Source organism: Lichenostomus cassidix, chromosome Z (genome assembly GCF_008360975.1).
Source record: "Lichenostomus cassidix isolate B80296 chromosome Z, HeHo_3.0, whole genome shotgun sequence".
NCBI classification, from domain to species: Eukaryota; Metazoa; Chordata; class Aves; order Passeriformes; family Meliphagidae; genus Lichenostomus; species Lichenostomus cassidix.
In genome coordinates this window covers 55,663,533-55,683,448 of record NC_139511.1, presented here as the reverse complement: position 1 = coordinate 55,683,448, position 19,916 = coordinate 55,663,533, and the positions used below count along the sequence as shown (strand labels likewise).

The 19,916-nt window shown below is 38.0% G+C and overlaps 1 protein-coding gene across 3 annotated transcripts in view; it reads left to right on the top strand.

Annotated features, from left to right (window-relative positions):
• The window catches only part of ZSWIM6 (zinc finger SWIM-type containing 6), a 108,758-nt gene that overhangs the window by 57,230 nt on the left and 31,612 nt on the right, over positions 1-19,916 (top strand). For 2 of the 3 annotated variants that reach the window (XM_085043539.1, XM_085043541.1), the window contains exons 2-4: positions 2,473-2,829; positions 12,397-12,545; positions 13,065-13,215. In XM_085043539.1, the coding sequence (XP_084899665.1) occupies positions 2,473-2,829; positions 12,397-12,545; positions 13,065-13,215 (657 nt within the window). The remainder of the gene's footprint in view (positions 1-2,472; positions 2,830-12,396; positions 12,546-13,064; positions 13,216-19,916) is intronic. The other variant, XM_085043540.1, reaches the window with a different exon arrangement.

Below are 19,916 nucleotides of genomic sequence, written 5' to 3'. Positions count from 1 at the left end.
ATGTGTTTAAAACTTTTTAAAGGTCGTATTTACTAACAACAGTTTCTTTCTTTAAAAGTGCAAGTGGAAAAAGAGGCAGAAAACACTGTTTCATAATTAGCAGGTGTATCCTGGTGGAATAGCTAATACAGAGCTTCTATGTCTTTAGCCTGCAACAGCAGCAGGTGGTTTTGTTTGAACTCTGTAAGTTAAGAAAAGTGAGTTAGGTAAGCTGACTGTATTAGTGCTGTTATTGCTTAGACCAGTATCTGTGTTTCTAAAAGTTTCCAAATTTTGGTGCTTGTAACATGAATTCTTAATAGAAACTCCTCAGTGGAGAGGGAGCCATGGAGCTGTGTTTGTGTCTGAGTAGTGCAGGGATTTAAGGGCATGCCTGCTCTTAACTGAGCATTTCTGGAGACCTTTGTGTTTCCAGGAGTATTTTAACTTTTTTGAATGCATGAACTATGCATTGATAAATTGAAAGTGATAATATTGTTAAAGTAGCTGGTTGGACTGTTTTATTATTATTTTGCATCAGTTTAATAGAAAATCTTTCATCAGGCCTTTTTCTGCTATAATTAATAGGAGTTCAGGTACTTACAAAGAGTAGGAAAGAGTAGGATCAGGCACTTTCAGTGTTCATGTGTTAGACATTTCCTCAGCTCATGGATTAGAGAAAGTTTTTGTTAATGTATGCTTCACAGGAAAGTGGTTTTAAAAAAATAATCTCCCATGCAGTTTCTTTGGGATCACCGATCCAACTTTGACTTACTGGGAGTGAATCAGGAATAAATAGAGCTGGTTAAATTTTAACAAAGCCTTTTTTTTGAGAGAAGGCACTTAAAGGAACATGCTGTGGCTACTTAAAAACCAAGGGAAAGATGGAGGAAGGAGATAATCATGTGAGGGGCACTTCCACTCCCTTTCTCTCAAGAAGGGGTGAGTGGGAGCAAGAATACTGCCTGTGTCTGGTTTTGTTCATCCACTCTTTACTCTCAGTGCACTTACACATACTGCCTCTTCAGCCTTTACTCCTAACTACCTGGTAAAACATTCCCTTGCAATGTCAAGGTTACCGTGTGCATGACTGCCTTCAGGGTAGAGTATCAGAGTACTGCAGTTGAGTGTAATCCAGACAGTGATGCTGGCTGCATAACCTCCTCTGAAACATACAGCGCAAACAAATGGAAAAAATTAGGGATTTTGCTTTTTGTTTCCTGTAAGGTGAAGAGTTTTTAAAAAATTATTTGGGATACAGCATTCTGGATTAGAGCTATGTATATATTGCTCCTTCTCCCCCCCCCCCCCCCCATCTAATCTTCATGTGATAATGCTTCCTACAGTACACTTCTTTGGTATTTCAAGAATATTAGATGAGTTTTTGACATTGGGAGAGTGTGGGATTATATTGTTTCCATTATAAGCACTTGTATAATACTTTGCATGTATCTGTCTCAGATTTTATATGTACTCTCCAAATCTAATGGTGGTATGGCATATGAAATTTAATTTCAATGTATCTGTGTCTCTGATTTAATGATTGAGCTGAAATAGATACCATGCTCAAAAAGAAATCCCTTTATTCTCTGTTCAGTGATAAAGCATTGAGAGTCAAACCTGGGCCTTCATGTTGGGCAGACAGGTGGGTTTAGGTCAGATCTTCAGCATTTGAGATCTTGTGCTGTGTTGACACGTGATATTTGTGATATTTGCTGAAGCAAACGTCTTGCTTAGGGTGTGCAATGCCTTCTTTCACTACACGCAGATGTAGCTGTTTTGCCTTGTGGTTTATTGTGGTGATTGACAAGCAGGACCATAATGCAGACATCTGGAACAGTGCATATATGTCTCATTCAGTGTTATAAATCTGACATCCTCAGTGTTGGTAGCTGTGGCAGTTTCCATGTCTTAAATGCTGCACAAACATAGCTGTTCCACTGGATCACTTGGGTAAGGCAAGCTTTAGCATGAGCTCAGTGGTGGGAGAGGTGAAAGCAAAGAGGATATGTGACTTGTCAGTGAGTCAGTTGAGATCAGGACCTGAGTTCATGCCACTAGAGTGCACTACTTCCTTCTCACTTATTGAGAGTGCATAAATTTGCTGGTAGGTGCTGGCTCCCTGGTGGGGGGGTTGGAAAATTGCTGCCAATTTACTGAGTAGTTTCGCATAGGTCTTGATGGGATGTTACTCTGCTTCTGCAGCTGTCATTTACCAAAGAAACATTTCTCTTGCTGTCATACTTTTATGAATGTTGTGATGGAATGGCAGAGGGTTTGTAAAGGAACTTTTTACTCCCTTTTTGATTTTATTGCAGGTAAAAGAGATATGTATGAAAGAAAGGATTAATCGTATTTGTAATTAAAACAAGCTCTTCGAGATGCATTATTTTCCAGAAATAGCCACTGAATTTTACTCTATTAACAAAACTTTCTTGATAATGAGATATAATATTTTACACTTATCATTAAGTTCTCTTTTTCCCCACACAGGTTTCCACTTGAGTGGCACAGTAACAGAGCCTGCAATGCAATCGGAGCCAGAAACTGTTTGCAATGTAGCTATCAGCTTTGATCGTTGCAAGATTACCTCAGTGACCTGTAGCTGTGGAAACAAGGACATATTTTACTGTGCCCATGTTGTGGCACTCTCTTTATACCGGATCCGCAAGCCAGATCAGGTCAAACTGCATCTTCCCATTTCAGAGACACTCTTTCAAATGAACAGAGACCAACTACAAAAATTTGTGCAGTATTTGATCACAGTACACCACACAGAAGTTTTGCCAACTGCTCAAAAACTAGCAGATGAAATTCTTTCTCAGAATTCAGAAATCAATCAAGTCCATGGTGAGTTTGATATTTGTTCTTCCTTTTGCTTCATTTCTTCATAGGTTTTGAGCTTTTCTTTTTCACATTTAGGAGTGTGACCTGCTTAGTTGTCTTCCAGGCTGAATTTTTCTGTGATTCAGTGGTGTTTGCTAAAGAGAATTCTGCTATTGAACCTTCATTTTAAGATGTTTAGAAAATGGTACTCTTTGGAATAGAGAAAAGAATTCATAAGCAATGAACTTGGTGTCTCCTGCACCATCAATAAGTGACCCACTCTGCTTCATGCTTGTATTTTCCAGCTAGCAAAAACTGTGTAATGGTGTTTTTTTGTATAGCCATATTGCTTAAAGGAACCTTTTTGCCAACTTGCCAATAGTGTCTCTTTGTTATTTTCTTTTTTGTACTAGCTTTCTGACATTTTGATTGTGGAATTTTGTTTTAATGGCAAAGCATAAAAGCAAGTAGGTGTTACTGTTTCTTTTCATTCATTAAATATACTTCCATTAACCTTTAGGATTTGGTTTCTATATGAAGTCAGGAGAAACATAAAGACTGCATTTCAATGTTTTTTTCCTGTTAGTGCTGCAGCAGTTACAACATAGCAAAGGTCTTGATCTTTCCTGCTCTCTCAGCTGCACATAATTTTAATGGCTGTTTTTTGTGGTGAACAACCTATGTTTGTTAAAGGGTGCTGGGTTTGACTTGAGGCTTCTGACATGGCTTTTTTATGGACCCTGCTGAACTGAGAGCAGGTAGTTGTAGGTTTGAGGTGACCCGGCTAGTTTATTAGAGTTGTGTGTTCTGTTAAGGTCACCTGATAGAAGTGTCCTCTGAAGTGACCAGAGCTGTAAGTATAAGGGCAACTTAGAGGGGAAGAATAAGTTACCTAATATGTAAAAATATCTTCTTTTCCTTTTTTATTATTTTTAATTGAGATGAATAGGTCTTACATTAAATATTTGAGGCATAACCATTATTCAAAGAACATGCAATACAAACAGAACCAAGATGCTTAATTTTAAGAAAAAGAAAACCATGTACGTGTTAGTTGCAGAGTAGGCAGAAAAAAACACCTCTTTCCAATAACAGGACTCATGTGCAGCTTAAACTCCTGCTGCTGTGACCCTGACAGGCTCAGAGAGGTGATGCTGCAAGAAAGTGAATTTCAGGAGCAGTAGTCTTTTTTGGCACTGGGGGCTATGTGGCCACAGGCAAGGCAGTTGCTCTAGTTGTTGATTGTAATAGTGACAGTGGAAACGAAGTGAAACTAAAGGAGAGGCAGGACATTAGGCAGCAGAGGAAGATGCTCAGATGTTATGAGAGTTGTTAACAACCTGAACATAAAGGAGCTAAGGGGTAAGGAAGAATTAGGGTTAGCGAGAAGCACGGAAGATTGAAACAGTCAAGGGTAATTAGAAAAGGGGAAGGCAGGGGTGGGACACAAAGGACAGGTGGTGTAGGTGTCTGTATTAGCTATAATGTGGCTAATGTAAGAGGAAAAAGTCAAGCTGTTAGACTTGATAAATGTGAAATCCACAATTAGACTAATCACAAGCATGTTAGTTTTTGTCTGCTATTTTCTTGTTATCAAAATATCTCATTGCTCATTATTATATAAAGTATTTTTGGAGAAAGATTTGAGATTTGTATCACTGAACACAGCAAAAAGTTTTTTATTTCCTATTCTAAGTTGATTATCAGTTACAACATTTCACAATGAATTTGAGGTTTCAAATTATCCACGAAACTGAAATGTTTCTTACATATGTTGCTGTCTTCCTAGTAAGTGGGATTGCAGTATGTCTTTACTGACTGCCACTATTTTCTAATAAAATGCCAAAAGCCAAAGTAAAAAATCCAGGCAGCATGAGAAAATGAACTGCTATTACTAAAGGAAGGTAGGTTATAAAAGACATTCTCTAGTTTCCTACTTTTCCTCTCAGACTCACATAAAACCATGGTGTGAATTTCTTTTCATGTTCACAATACAAAACAATTACATAATTCTTTTAAGGAAAAGGTGAGTTCTTTTGCTTACATCATAAGTAAGTGTTCTTCTGGGAGTCATACAATAATTCTGTTCTTTTAATCTTTAATCAAATTCTTTAGATTAAAAATAATAAAGTTAGCCAAAGCAAACCTATGAAATCCTTGAAACCTTGAAAATCCTTGAAAAAATCCTTGAAAATCCTTGAAACCTATGAAACCTTGAAACCAAAATAAATGTTTCTCATTCTGGTATCACAGAGTGATGAATGTAAGATCACCATTTACTCTGTCATATCTCCTCTGCTGCAGATGTGGAGTTTGTAGTGCAAAACTGTCTTGTAGAGCTGTCTTGCTCAGAGCAGTTTGACTCACTGAACTGGTGTTTGAAGAAAAATTATGTTTTATTCTACTTAAAAGCACAGATAAGTGGGAAGAAAAACTTGCTTATTGAAAGTAAAGGAGACCTGGCACAGAAACACCTGAAACAGCTTTGATTAAGGGGAATTCTGAATCTGGAGTTGGATGAGGAAATTGTTTTCAGTGTTATCCAGAGGTGGTTTAATTTCAGTGTTGCTCTACGTAAGACTTCAGGGGTTTTTTTCCTTTCTCTGTAGTCACTGTACTAGTTCTAATTTTAATATATGTTCAATGATATGCAGAAGAAGTCAGCTCTTGAACAGTATGTATTTGTACATTTGAGTGGTGTGGGACTTGGAAGAGCTTTGACCACAGTTGTCTTGTTGTCTTCCTTTCGAGCTGCCTCATAAGAGAGATTATTAGATGTAACAACTGCAGTGCTTTCCTTTAACAAAAGGCTAATTGGATAATTGTTCACTTGCTCAAAACCGTGTTATGCAGCATTCAGTGACTGGTTTTGGCTACTTTTAAGGAGGTGACTGGGGGAATGAGTGAAGTGACTTATATTGACACAGGCTTATAAAAACCAATCCCTTTAAATTTCTTGGTGGATACAAATCATACAATATCCTTTCTTGCTTCATGACTGAGCCTCACTGCAGGAGGAAATAAGAGGATGCTGTTAGAAGTACAGGAATTTGTTGTCTAGTCACTAACTTCTTCAGGAGACATAAGTGATTTATTGAGAATCCTTTTCTGTATTTGCCCTGCTATTTTCACTTGGTGGTGATTGCAAGAGTGCTCTGCATATTTTTAGAGCAAAAAAGTACCTCTTATTTTCAGAAGTATTTTGAGTGTATTTTGTTGTGTTCTGATTTTCTCATGTGACACTGCTGCAGCTGTTCATGTTCCTGATGATTTCAAAACTGGAGTTTTGTGGTGTGTAATCTGTACTGAAGACAACTGCAGGTATTAATACTGATACCCTGGTGTTTGTACTACAGAACTGTTGGCTTCACATTGGATTTCGATTTGAATACGCATACAGGAAGCTAGGTGTAGCTTTGGGTTCTGCTTTAGCTGAGCCTTTTTTCCTCCCTGTTAATTTTTGTACTATTGTAGCAGAGATAACCATCAGGTGTGTAGGCTAAGAAGAGAGCAGTCAGGATGACAGATTGTCAGCTGGATTTATCATCTTAGATTTGCCTTTTCATAGGTATGAAACTTTCACTTAAATTGGTTGGAAGGCCAAATTGTGTTCATGAGAATTTGAGTAGAAATGGCAAAGTAACTGCAAGATGGGGGGAAGGAGAGAGGGAAGAGAGGGGAGAGTTTTGATATTAATCTCATATTAGCACTGTTTTTTTATTATGTGCATAGTGAAAAGGGGTCTGCTAGTTTTGATAAGGGGACAGCCTGGCAAATTTACTCAGTTTTTAAGTTTTAAGCTGTACTGTTTCTTTTCCTGAGTGATTACTTCTGCTGTTGCAATCTTTGCTCTTGGAAGAATTGTATCAATTTTTCTAGACCTTCTGCTGTTCTCTGATTCTCCAGCTCGCAATAAAAGTCACTTGCCAGTATAGACCTACATACAGATGAACTCGAATTTAAGAGGGAGGACCTGGGAGAAACAGCTGAAGTGCGTTTGTCTTTTGAGAAGGAGAGGCACCTGGTTCCTCTACTTTTTTCTGCATTTGTCCAGGCAAATGTGGTTAACATCCTCAGCAAACATTAATTTGTAATGTGTATTAGCATTGCTGGAGGAGGCATTCAAGAAGAAAACATCTAAAAAAAAAAAGCTTTCAAAGAAAATTTCAGAATATCAAATGCTGTTCCTATAACTGCTAAGTTCAAAAGGGCATTCTGGAGGACAGGTAATTTGTTTTTAGATGTACTTAATGTATTCAGGCAAAATGATGGGAGTTTAGTGGAAAATTGTAGGGTAGGGTAGGGCTGTACACCTCAATACAATGTATTGCTGATCTACTAGTAAAGGGAATGTGTAATGTTTAAGAAGATAAATTATTTTTAAAATGATGGAATCTTTCACATGGCACTGCCTAAACTGGCAAAATAGATTGAGAGTCTGTTTGCAAAGAAGAATGTAGGAAATGACAGGTGAATTTCCATTCAAGGAGAATGAAGGTGAAGTGCTTCAGTGCTTAGTATGAGAATTGTTGCCAGATCTGGGAAGGATGTAACAGTAAAAGTGCCCAAAACTAGAGAAATTTAAGAAACCCAAGTAAAAGTAAGTAAGCAGTGGAATGTAAAAGGATGGGTAGCTGCTAAGTAGCATTAAAAAATTATTTATGAAACTCACATTTTTGGGAATTTTTTTTCAGATACATATAAAACATAAATATATGTAGATATGTATAAACATGTGTATATATAACCTGTTATATAGAAAATAGTGAGATTTTTGTGAAAAACGTGGAAGGGAAAAAATAATTAAAATAATGTACGCTTATCTATACTGATAAAGTTCTTTTATCTGCCAGGCACAAATAAGTTTTGAAACTTACTGCTGCGTGATGTTTGTGAGATTTGGATTTTAGCAGGAGAGGTTAGATATTGTCAGTAGATAATTTAGTGCATTTTGCTTTCTGTACACAGGAAACACAGCATTTTTTAAAATTAAAAACTTTTTGGAGTTTATGAACTTTCCTCAGCAACTTGGCATAGTCTGTCCTGTCTTCACATTTTGTTTTGTTATCACTGGCAGCTTCATAGTAGTTGTTGTTTTCCTTTGATACTGTGAGCTGCTGAACAGGTGTTATAGTTCACCCAAGAGTCCTGAAGTTAGGTGACTTATGTCTAACTTGGAATCATTTGGGGACTCAAAGGCATAATAATATTTTTGAATCATTATTTTAATGATTTTTGGTTTTATGTAATTATTGTTTAGAATCATTCTGAGCATATGAAGTTTATAAAATCAATCACTATTGTGTTGTGAATCAGCATACAGCAGTATTGGTTTCTAGACAGATTTCTTTCATTCCATCTTCACATAGTACTCAGTAAATTGGCTCTCTATTTGTAATAATTTTTCCATATCTTCTCCTTAATGCTGCTGTGGGATGACATTTCATAAAATGTAACTGATCTACAGTTCATTTGCATACTTAAATTAATGACATTTTTATTAAAAAGTTCAAAATATTTCAGTGTGGATGGCTACAAGTGAATAATTTGGCATGGTTGCATCTGCAGTCAACTCTTGTGATACTTCAGAAATGAGGATCAGGAAAGCAGTTTGCCTTGTTTTATCCAAATCCCCCTCTTGATCTGCACCTGAGTGCAGATAGATAGTTGGCAATGTAAGAACTTTTTAGTCCATTTTTAGTCAGGGCTCCTTGCTTGCTTCTATTTTGTTAAGTTCTCCACGTACAACACTGGTTCTTGAACATGGTTTCTCATTTTGAAAGCAGTTGCTTTTAAATTGCTATGTAAATGAACAAAGTGTTTCTTTTTTTAAATGCTTCTGCTTCTTAGAACTTGGGAGTTGATTATATTTAACATGCAACCTGCTATGACCTTAAATATAAAAGGCTTCTACCCTGTTTTCAAATATTATTTGGATGTTCACTGTCACAAGCAGTTGTGCACAATATTCCTACTTTGACTGCAAAGATTGATTGCAGTTTAGCAATTTTAGTAAAAGAACCTGAGTAAGTATATATGGCTCTACCTATATACGGGTTCTAAATACTTTATTTATTGAATTTAACTGTACATACATGACGTAAAGCATATTTCAAAGACCAGTCATGGTCTTTGGTCAGAGATTTAAAAAGCCACAGGTTGGAGAGAAGGAGATTAATATGTTAGTTTAGTGTTATAAACCAACACAGTTTAATTACGGGATTTAATATTTAGTATAATTATATAGTACTTTTCACTTTCATAGTTTAAATGTGAACTCATTTGTCCTCGTGACATCTCTGTAAAGGATGTAAATAACACTTACCCCAGGTTACAAGTGGGAAGCAGGATTTAGCCTTAGTACCGAACTGCCCTGCAGAGTTCAAATTCAGGGCTGCCCATGTTCCTCTCTTCAGCCAAACTGTCCCTCTGCCAAAGCCTTGTGGTGCCTGCTCAGAGTTGTGCTACACCATGAGTGAATCTACTGCCTTTGGGTTGAACCTTTAGCTCTGCCTATTCAGTGTTGAGCCTGAGCCTTCCTGACAGCTATTGCTGGGTCTTCTCATGGCCCCTAAAGCAGCTTCCTCTTCTTGCTTGTTGGGATATTTCCTCACCTATTCACCCAGTCCCGTGTTTTCAGGAGAGAAGTGGCAGTGTAGAAATCCCATCTGTGATCCATTTGAGTGGGAGAGGAAATAGGCTAGATCAATCACCTCACTGTGGGTGAACCTAGTGAACTTGGAAAGTGCCTAGTTGAGAGACATGGCAAATGGTCATGTCTTGACCCCATAACAAGAACGATGGGCAGCAGAAGCTGAGGCTTCTCCAGCAGCATCACTAGAATGCCTGGCTGCTGCCTTGGTGGGAAGGTGGCTTGTACTTGTGCCTGACACAGTGTCCCCATGTTTGTTAGTCCGTGAGTATTGCTGAAGACTGCTAGTAGGGTTAAAAGATGAATGAATTTCTACTGTAGCTGGCGCTGGTTATGTGTATATTGAATTTTTTTCATACAACCCGATTAAAAATTTTGATCCTTCTGAGTGTAGCCTATATATGGTCTTGTAAGAAAAAAATCATTCGGAGTCAATGTATCTGTATGCTGTGCTGAAGAGCGTTGTTGAGCTCAAGACCCTTGGCTTGGCATCTTCAGCTTTCATAGTCTTGTGGGCTAGTGTCTTGCAAGTAACACTGGTGAGAGTACAATGATTCTGAGCTCCTGCATAAGGTACATTTGGGATCATACTGGCAGAAGTAGCTTTGGTGGGGGCAATGCTGCTGGCCCCAGGTAGCAGGCATACTTGTTTTTGTAAAGGAACTCTGTTAAAGAACCTGTATTGCTGGTAGCTGAATTGCTTTTCTAACCTTGTAACACAAAATGACAGGTGGGCTTCTGATAAAATGTAAGCAGTTGCAGAAGGAATTTTTTTTTCACCCCCTAGATAGGGAAGCTTAGCTGAGGAATACTGGTCTATTTTTAATTCAGTTTGAAAATAACCATACCAAGGTTATTTAAAGATAATTCTCAATTGAAGTAAGGAACAAATATAAGTTTATTTTGTATGCTGGGGCTTTTATATAGTTCCTCTTCACTGTCTTTGTGTTTTAGAGCAATGAAATATTTAAACTATTTGCAAGGTGATACTGCAAACCTGGGTCTGTGCAACAGCTGCACTGCTTATTCTTGTGTGGCTTGATTTCCCTTTTTATCTTGTTCTTTGCAGCCAAAGAGTTATCAGTATGTGTTTCATGTAGCTGACAGAATTGAAAGCCGCTTAAAACTAATATGTTAAAGATGGAGGTATTTGCATAAGAGCAGGTTTTTCATTGCTTGGGTTTTGTGCTGTCATGGGCTTGATTCCCATCTTCTGAGACACTATTGTGGTTCCTGTGGAAGGTAGGAGAGTTCATTCACATCTCCAAAGGTACAATTTCTTACTAATTAAGTATATTTGTGTGTATATATATGTGTGTATATACAGCAGTACAGTGTTCTGCTTTAGGCTCTGAAATTGGAGGCAGTTTAGGAAGTTGCTGAGCTGGAACATCTTTCTGTTTACTGTCTCAGCAGTTTGTAGATAAGGCATCCCTCTGACCCTCTACAATTTCTATTTGTATTTTCATTGAATAAAGATTTCAGCATTTCCTGTGATCACTTAAAAGCTTCACCTCCGTGGCAGAACTGCAATTGTGAGATGAAGGCTTGAATCCATAGAATCAATGGTTTTTTTTCCTATGCATCTGTAGAGTTATAGCTGTCTTGGTTTTTCAGGTTCTCAGGATTTCTATAAAAAAAACCAGCCTTTTAGAAATCTATGTAATTTTTCTTCCCCGGCAAGGTTTTTTTTGTGGGTTTTTTTTTGTTTTGGGGTGGATTTTTCTATTTTTGTTTTTCTCCTTTTTTGTGTGGATTTTTTGTTTGTTTTGGGTTTGGTTTTTTTGTTTGTTTGGTTGGTTTTGGGGTTTTTTTTTCTCTACAGAGGTTACATGGACACAGATTTCAAAGAGACAGGTTGTGTAATGTGATTCAATTTCTAATTTCAATCTTTGCAAAACCTATCAAAGAAAGATTATGCAATTGTGATAAATCTAAAATGTTAAATTAACTTGATTCTCAGCCATGCTTAAAATACCTTACATCTGGCATGGTGATGCCCTACCTTGAGCTGAGTCCAACACTCTAGATAAGTCCTTTTTAGCCTTTCCAGTTTAAGGACCTTTTAAAAATGTCCAGTGGAGGTGCAGGGTTCTTCAGAAAAATATGGTTTACTAGAAGGTGCAAGAACTTGTTCTAGTGAATTTTGTCATCCTTTAAGAGAGGCTACCAGGGGAAAGTCACTGGTCTGAACTGCAAAATCTGAGTTATGGCAGTCTGTGGCCAAAGCACTGCCTGATGTGAATCTAGTAATTTCAGTTGAGATAAAGCTAATTCAAGTAGAGTTGCTTTAGATTGACTCTGTGCAGATGACATTGCCTATGTAAAAATGCTTCCTTTTGAAAGCAGCATGGATTTACATCTGTAACTCTTACTTATGATGGAAATGCCTTTAGTACTTTAAGACTTTGGATTTGTTTGGGGATTTTTTTTACTCTTTGTTTAGCTTTGCAGAGCCATCACAGCTCAGAGGCACCAAGGTGATGATTCTCCTCATGTGCATCAATAGCAGCGCTCACTAGCAGTCACTTAAACCTGAGCAAGATTGCTGAAGGTACAGGAATTACACAGGTGTTTTGGGGAGAGTGGTTTTAACATCGCAGTTGTAGAAATACTATTCAAAGTCTAATTTTCCTTGTAAAATCATTCTAGTGTAGCTGCTGAGATGGGAGGAAAAAAAGTCTTCACCTTGATTCTATGTTTTGTTAGAGAAGAGAATATTATGTATTTAAATACCTTTACATAGGCTATAATTTCTAAGTGCTTAAGACTACCGAGGAGAAATTTAAGTCTATTCTAAAGACTTGAGATTAAAAACAAGGCATCCAAAACAGGAGAAGACAAAAATCCAAAAACCGAAGCAGTAGTCCTCTCCCCTGGACTCAAGAACCTCTCTTCTTCATATAGAATATAATGATTTCTTTTCTTGCTGTTTGCAGGTGCTCCTGACCCAACAGCAGGTGCTAGCATAGATGATGAAAATTGCTGGCATTTGGATGAGGAACAAGTCCAAGAACAGGTTAAACTCTTCCTTTCCCAGGGTGGATACCATGGATCAGGGAAGCAGCTCAATTTGCTTTTTGCAAAGGTGTGTTGAGTACTCTGAACCTTTTTTCTCTCCCCTGTTCTCCAAGCCAGTCTGTACTTGTTTGCACCTTATTCAGAGTTCTAGATTCTACTGTTGTAAAATAACACAAAGCCTTGGGACCACAATGGCAACTTGATAATAAGTTGTACAACAGTGGACTGCAATCTGATGTGTCTTGATCAGTGTAAGGATATGAAGTCACATTTCAAGCATCTACAGCTTTGCTGTTCTCTTCTTCCTTCCCACTCCCAAAACATTGGAAAACCTTACAGCAGTTTGTATAATACACCTATGAAATGCTTGTGGAAAAATTCTCTGAAGAATTGCAATTGGATACTAAAATTAAAATTTTGTTTAAAACTGGGAAGGCAGACTGTTTCTTCTACTTAAAAAATTCCCATCACACATATAAATTGCTTTTCTAACTTAACAGAAGTGGAATGTTTAACATTGCAGCATATTGTCTGTACTGCGATTTCATTGCTTTTTCAAGTTTTTATTAAAAGACTCGTTTCCTAGGTGCGAGAGATGCTAAAAATGAGAGATTCAAATGGAGCTCGCATGTTGACGTTGATAACAGAACAGTTCATGGCTGACCCTCGTCTGTCGCTTTGGAGACAACAAGGAACTACAATGACTGACAAGTATAGGCAGCTCTGGGATGAACTGGGTAAATTCACAGACTCATTTAGGTGTTCATTTGTATAATAAAGATACAATTACATATCTGGAGTTGAGAAAAGCTTTTATTATTGTTCTAGGCAAAGCAGATTAGAGTTTCTTGCAGTTTTCCTTGTCCAGTTAAGTTTGGGTGAAATCAAATTTCTGATTTACAGCATGACACAATTGCAGTTGAAGGAAAGGGAACACAGTGTGAAAGAAGTACAATTCCAACAGTTCATAAATACTAGAGGATCTAAAAAGAATAAAGCAAAAAGTGTAAATGTAGCTACACAACTGAGGCGAAATGTATAAGCCTCTCATGCTAAACTGGGCGGGTTAAGGTGGAAACCGATTGACAATTAGACAAGTCCATTACTGAGCAAGAAAGGAGATGAAATAACAGAGGACTAACAATTAACAATGGTTTACCGGAAGGGTTACCTGAAACACAGGCTGAAATGGGAGAGTATTTAAACTGGTAAGGTCTGAGGACGCTTGCTGTAAAGTGTTCAGGAACTCACTAATGCAATTTTGAATTACTGCTTCAGAAATTTTCAAAATCTGTAAAAGTTTCATCATAGAATCAGGGTTGGAAAGGACTTTGGAGATCATCTACTTTCATCCCTCCTGCTATGGGCAGGGACAATTTTTACTAGAACAGGTTTCTCAGAGCTTCATCCAACCTGGCGCTATGCACTTCCAGGGATGGGGCATCCATGGCTTCTCTAGGCAGACAGTTCCAGTGCCTCACCACCCTCAAGTAAAGAATTTTTTTCCTAATACCTAATCTAAACCTTCCTGCTTTCAGCTAAAAGCCATTCCCCTTTATCTGATCACTGCATGCCTTGTAAAAAGTCCCTCTTCAGTCTTCTTGTAGATCTGCTTTAGGTACTAGAAGGTGCTTTAAAGTCTCCCCAGGGCCTTTTAATCTTTAGGCTGAACAACCTTTCAGCTAATGAACTCTCTTAGCCTTTCCCTGTATAGCAGGTGTTCCATCCTTCTGATTGTTTCTGTGGCCCTCCTCTGAACATGCTTCAACAGGTCCATGTCCCTCCTGCGCAGGGACCCCAGAGCTGATGCAGCACTGCAGGTAGAGTCTCACCAGAGTGGAGCAGAGGGGCAGAATCCCCTCCCTCTCCTGCTGCCCACACTGCTTTGGATGCAGCCCAGGACACGTTTGGCTCTCTGGACTCTGAATGCTCATGGCTGGGTCATGTCCAGCTTTTCAATCCACCAGCACCATCAAGTCCTTCTTTTCAGGCTTGCTCTTAATCCCTCCCAGGCTCAGCCTGCATTGATATGGGGTGTTATCTGAAGGGAACATCAGTGCAACTTGAATGTGAATGTCAACAGTATTTAAAGATGGAGAGGTGAGAAGAAAGACATAAAGTAACCACAAACATTGTTTTTCTAGTTAAAAAGTACTGTAACAAGCTACTGACTAGTAGATATGCAGGTGTGTGGAAAAGACAACCTGAATTATTTAAAATACAGTGGTAAATCTAATTCATTTCTCTGAAAGATAGTTCACTAAGTGTGTGAGTGAAGAGATTAACGTCTGTCAGCATTCAAAACCTTACTGCAGCTGTGTTAGAGGCTTTCCTAAAGCAAGCTGAAGACACATGGCCTAAATGGAATTGCCTTGTGATTTATGGAATTTGGAGTAGAAACCCGTGTTCTCATTCTGGAAAGACATTTCAAGTCGAAACTTAAAGAAGTCTTTTATTATGTGCTCTGGTCAATATGGCTATGCCTGACTTGTGTGGCAGAAAACATATAAATAAATATTTAATAGCAAACAAGCAAAAGTTTACAGACAATGTCCTATGAGACATTATGTAAGTAATGCAAAGAAGAGAGCAAATATCTTGATGCTCCTAACGTAATTTAAAGGTCCAAAATGAAGCTAAATGAAATCAAATCCAAGTAAGATTAATATGCTTCATTTAGAAAAAAAGTGCCAAATGCAGACTTAAGTTTTGCACTCTTAGAGCTCAAAGATGACCATGATTGAATCACATACTAGCTGATGGGGCTAAGACTGGATATAACCTGTGCTGCAAAAATTTTGTTCACTCTAAATGAAGCACTAGGCTAATAAACTGCTAACTATCTAGTTGAGATTACAGACTTCTTTGGTGAAAATCCTTACTACCATAGCAGACAAAGCTCCATCACAGTCTAGCGACAATTACAAGTGTAACAACCATTTCATTATGCCTTTTTTATGATCCCTTGGCTTGTTGGGGATTAACAGTTTTTGCCAAGCAAGGCACATGTGTAGCTAGACGTACATGCAGCAAAATTGTACCCCACCATACTGAAAACTGGAGGGTCTCATGCTTCATTGCTTATGTGGGTTGAGCTGGTAGGTGGTGGGTGAGGGAGAAATGTGTTCTCCATCTGTTACCTGTAGCAGTCTTGCCACATGCTGTCAATAAACAAAAAACGTTGTGTTAAATTTTTGTGGTGGCTCCTCTTGTTTCATCAGTTTTGTATTAACGTAATTTTGGTGACAGCACCTGTGTGAAGATAGAGGAGATGGAATCTCTCTGCCTACAGCATCAAATAACAAATACTTTTGGATTAATTGAATTTAGTTTATTTTGTCAGAATTCTAGATGTCACTCCCAAAAGGAGCCTCACCACTACCTGAGCTGCTGGGCAGACCGCATTGTTTCCCTGCTGAGCTGCTCTGACACCTCTTAACAGTATCCAAGTATGTTGATCATGTACCATGGTTTCACTTGCAAGTGCATTTCAATCAGCTGAGGTGGGCAGTAGGCAAAGGGTAGAACTTAACTTGGTCCTTCCACCTCCAGATAGTGTTTGTGTTTCTAAACTATCTATTTCTTCTCCCCACTGATAGGATTTCTTGGTTCCTTCCACTGATGCTCAGCAAGTTCCCTCCAAAATGCTTTTAACTGGGTAAATAATTTCTACCTGATGTGAAGGTTCAAGCTTCTGCAGTGTTTTTGCTAGGATTTCACTTTGCTTGAGTTTCCACATTAAACATTGCTTTTTCCATGTGAAACTTGGATCTCAGAAAAAAAAAGTGAATGTACAAAAAGTTCAAGTAGGCTTTAAGGGAGACCAGAGTTAAAATAGCAGACTGGAGAGGGAAAAGCAGGATGGACCTGGCAGCATGTGATCTGTGCTTGTAGAAGAAGTAACTTGGACGCTGAGTTTAGAGTCATGCTATCATTACGTTGCAAAGTAATGTTGGCTTATTATCTTCTAGGATATGTACCAAAATACCAACAGAGGGAGTGAGACACAGGCCTGTGCATTTTTACCATTTTCTATTACCTGTTCAGAGTAATCTAGGAGAGGCATATATGTATGTCTTTAAAAAGATTTTTTAGCTGTACTCACATTTATGTCGCAGGTAGGTAGCAATTTCATGTAGTTGTGTAGAATTTTAGGGCATAAAAAGTATGTGACTATAGCCTATGCTTAATAAAGGCTTCCTTGCTTGCCCTGGTATGCTGTCTGCCAACTGCTAGGCATATGGCCACTTTGTCAGTTCCATCTTGGCATAGACTTTTAAGCGTACTTAAATAACTTCAGCTTTACTCCTTGACTGGGTCATTTGAGCCTTTCATTAGAATTTAAGTGATGCTTCCTGCCTGGCATTGGGTGGTGGCAAGGTTACTGGAAGGACACACTGAGCTTTGATCAGAGTTCCTGTTGATGTTCATGGTAAATTGCTGATTTCAGTAGATATCAGATTGGGTGTGAATGTTTGAAGGTGTTGATTTAAAAACAACAACAAAACTCCCCACACCTAAAATAACAATGAAAACCCCCCTAAAAATAAAACCAGTGAAACCTCCACTCAAGACCCCCAAAGTACTAAGTATGAAACTGAGAATTTCTTAGTATGAAGTCCTATTTTCCTAAGAAATTTACAATGCAAAAGCATCATGTTAAAAAAAAAAAAAGAAAAAAAAAGCTTTGCACATAACTAGGCAGCTGTTTTTAAAGCCTGTAGATCGGGAGTAAAAATATAATAACTGCCCAGCAGATTCCCCTGCTGTACATCAAGGAGAATGGGATGAGGTACATGCTACTTATGGAATATCAGAGGTATACTTTTGGAAAAGTTGTAGGTCAGAGCTCTTAAGGCTTGCTCAGATACTTCTCAGACTAGAGGAATTTACATGCAATTTCAGTGGTGCACTAGTGAGTGCTTTTAATTTGCCACAGTAATACATGAATTCCACTTGGCTGAGTTTAAAGCAGAGTTGGAATTCTTCACATTGGTGTTTAAATGGTATCTCGGTACATAAATTTCATATGCTGATCTTTAGGTGTTTGACTCTTGGTGACCATGGTGGAAGAGTTTGGGATGTAACAATGATTAATTATCTGAAGCCCCTTAGTTTGCCTTTTAATTAAATTGTGTTAATTAAAATGGGGTATGGACATGGAAATGCACAGTGAATACTTGCTGATGCCTGTTGAGTTGAGATCTCCGATTTGAAGGGAAGGTCAGTTAGCTGCCTTTGTAGTCTAGAGGAAAAAAATGGACGGTGCAATCTTAGTAGATGAGCAAGTCATTAATACTCATCCATGAAAAATTAAGTAAAGTTGCTTGTTCTCTACAAAAATGAAAATATTTCCTTAAAAAAAGGGGAAACGTTGACTTTGTAACCCAGCCCAGGGATCATGATGGCTGTAAGGCTCTGCTTTGGAATTAAATGTTGAACACTGCCAGATGCCAGACACTGGGAAGCGACTGTTTTGTCGGCAAATGGGATCTGCAAGTTAATTGGTGTTTTCTGCAGGCTTCTGGCTGTGAAATGAAATTGGAAGCCCTTTAGCCACATGGATAATAGAGGACCTGAATACAAATGTCACATGTCACCATCAGGGCCCACTGTGAAACAATAGTGTTCCCACTCGAACACTGTGCCATTACAGATCATTTAAATATGGGGATTACATTTAAACTAAAAGCCCCATTTGCCTCTTACCGCAATTTCAAAGTCCTCTTAGCAAAAGCTAAGTGACGAATCAAATGAAAAAAGTGCCCACATTTTAAAAGCTGTAATGCAAAACAACTTTTTATTGCTTCTCATGTGCCATGAATGAATCATTATACTTGTCAACCCTAAACCAAGCCATAATTGGAGCAGCTACTGTTATCAAAGTAGGGCTGCTCTTGTGACAGCTTAATAAAGCTGAAACTGTTAAATTAAATCCCAGATGCTTAATCTGATGAAAGCAGTCAAGTAGAAGAATCTAAGACAAGTATCTACTGCCTGATGGAGTGATGGAGCCCAACACCTTGTCAACATGTAGATTGCAGAATTGGATTTTTTTTTTTTCTGGGAACTACTGTTTTCAGTATCGTCATATTCCATTGCTTGTCTTCATGGTGAAGAAACTTCGTGTGATTTGTGTCTTTCAAAACAAACATTTCTAGTAGATTTCCTTCATTTTAATATTTAGGAACTCTTAAAGGGGGAGGAGAGTTGTTTTTTTAAGTCAGGGACTAGTTTCTTGTGAAGTAGAAATATGATGGCTGTGTCATGTGGAAGAGGTTGTGTCCAAAGACAGTCTCTTTGGTCTTTGGCAAGGCAGGGCAGTGAATAAAATTGGTGAACGTATCCTGGTTTTCCATTATGCTGATCCTGGACTCTATTGGTCATCTTATTTTATGATGTTGAGGAGAACTTAAATGGTACTCTATGTGCAGCTGGGTGCCTTCCACATTTTAATCCATAATCTCCTGTCTACCTCAACCACCTATAGGTATCTAAAGTTTTTAAGTTCAGGAATCTCTTATGGTATTGAAATGAGCCTCATTCATCTGATAAAGCTCTTCCCAGTGACATTCATAGAATCCTTTTTTACATACTATATGTATACTAGCATATGAAATGCACTGTTGCTGTAAAGGTATTTCTTGAGTGGAGTAACATGACTTTGCTACAGCAGTTCTAAAAATCTTAGTAGGAGGTTTTCACTAGTACTTTGCTCTGTTGTATACCACTTTTTAAATGTTGGATCAGGCTGATAGTGTGTTCGATTTCATGCTTACTGAATTTGGTATTTTGGCCATTTTCTGGATTAGAATGGTATGGTTTTGTGTTAAATTTTAAACTAAAATATCATTTTACAAGGTCATGTGATAAAAAAAAAAAGTACAATATATTTCCTAATAGGTCATGCCTGGACCTTTATTATTAACACTTTGCTCTTCATCTAACCCTTAATTCTAAATTTTGAGGTTAGGCAGGGAATCATTATAGACTAATTAAGAGAGATTTAATTACCATTTTGCCATGAGCAAACTAACAATCAAGTGTTAAATAATGTCTTTTTTTAATTTTAATTTGGCAACCAGTCTGAATTTTTTTGATAAAAATTTACAGTCATCTCTAGAAAAGAGCAAGTTAGATTCTTCTAGCCTTAACTGATAAGCTATTTTCCATCTATATTTCTGTCTCAGGCATTCCATCCCTTTGCAATTAGAGACAAACTTGTATGAATGGGACATGCCAGCTGTTGTAAACAGATTATCTGTGCTTAGTGCTTAAGTGGAGGGGGGAAAAGGACAAAAGTAGCTATGGGTTTTGCCAGTATGCTTCTAGAAAAAATTCCTTCTTGGTGCCAGATTTGATGCTTACTCCAGGGCTGCCATGAAAAATCATCAATAAAGTTTAGCATTCATTACAGTTTTGGTGCTCTAGTACCATT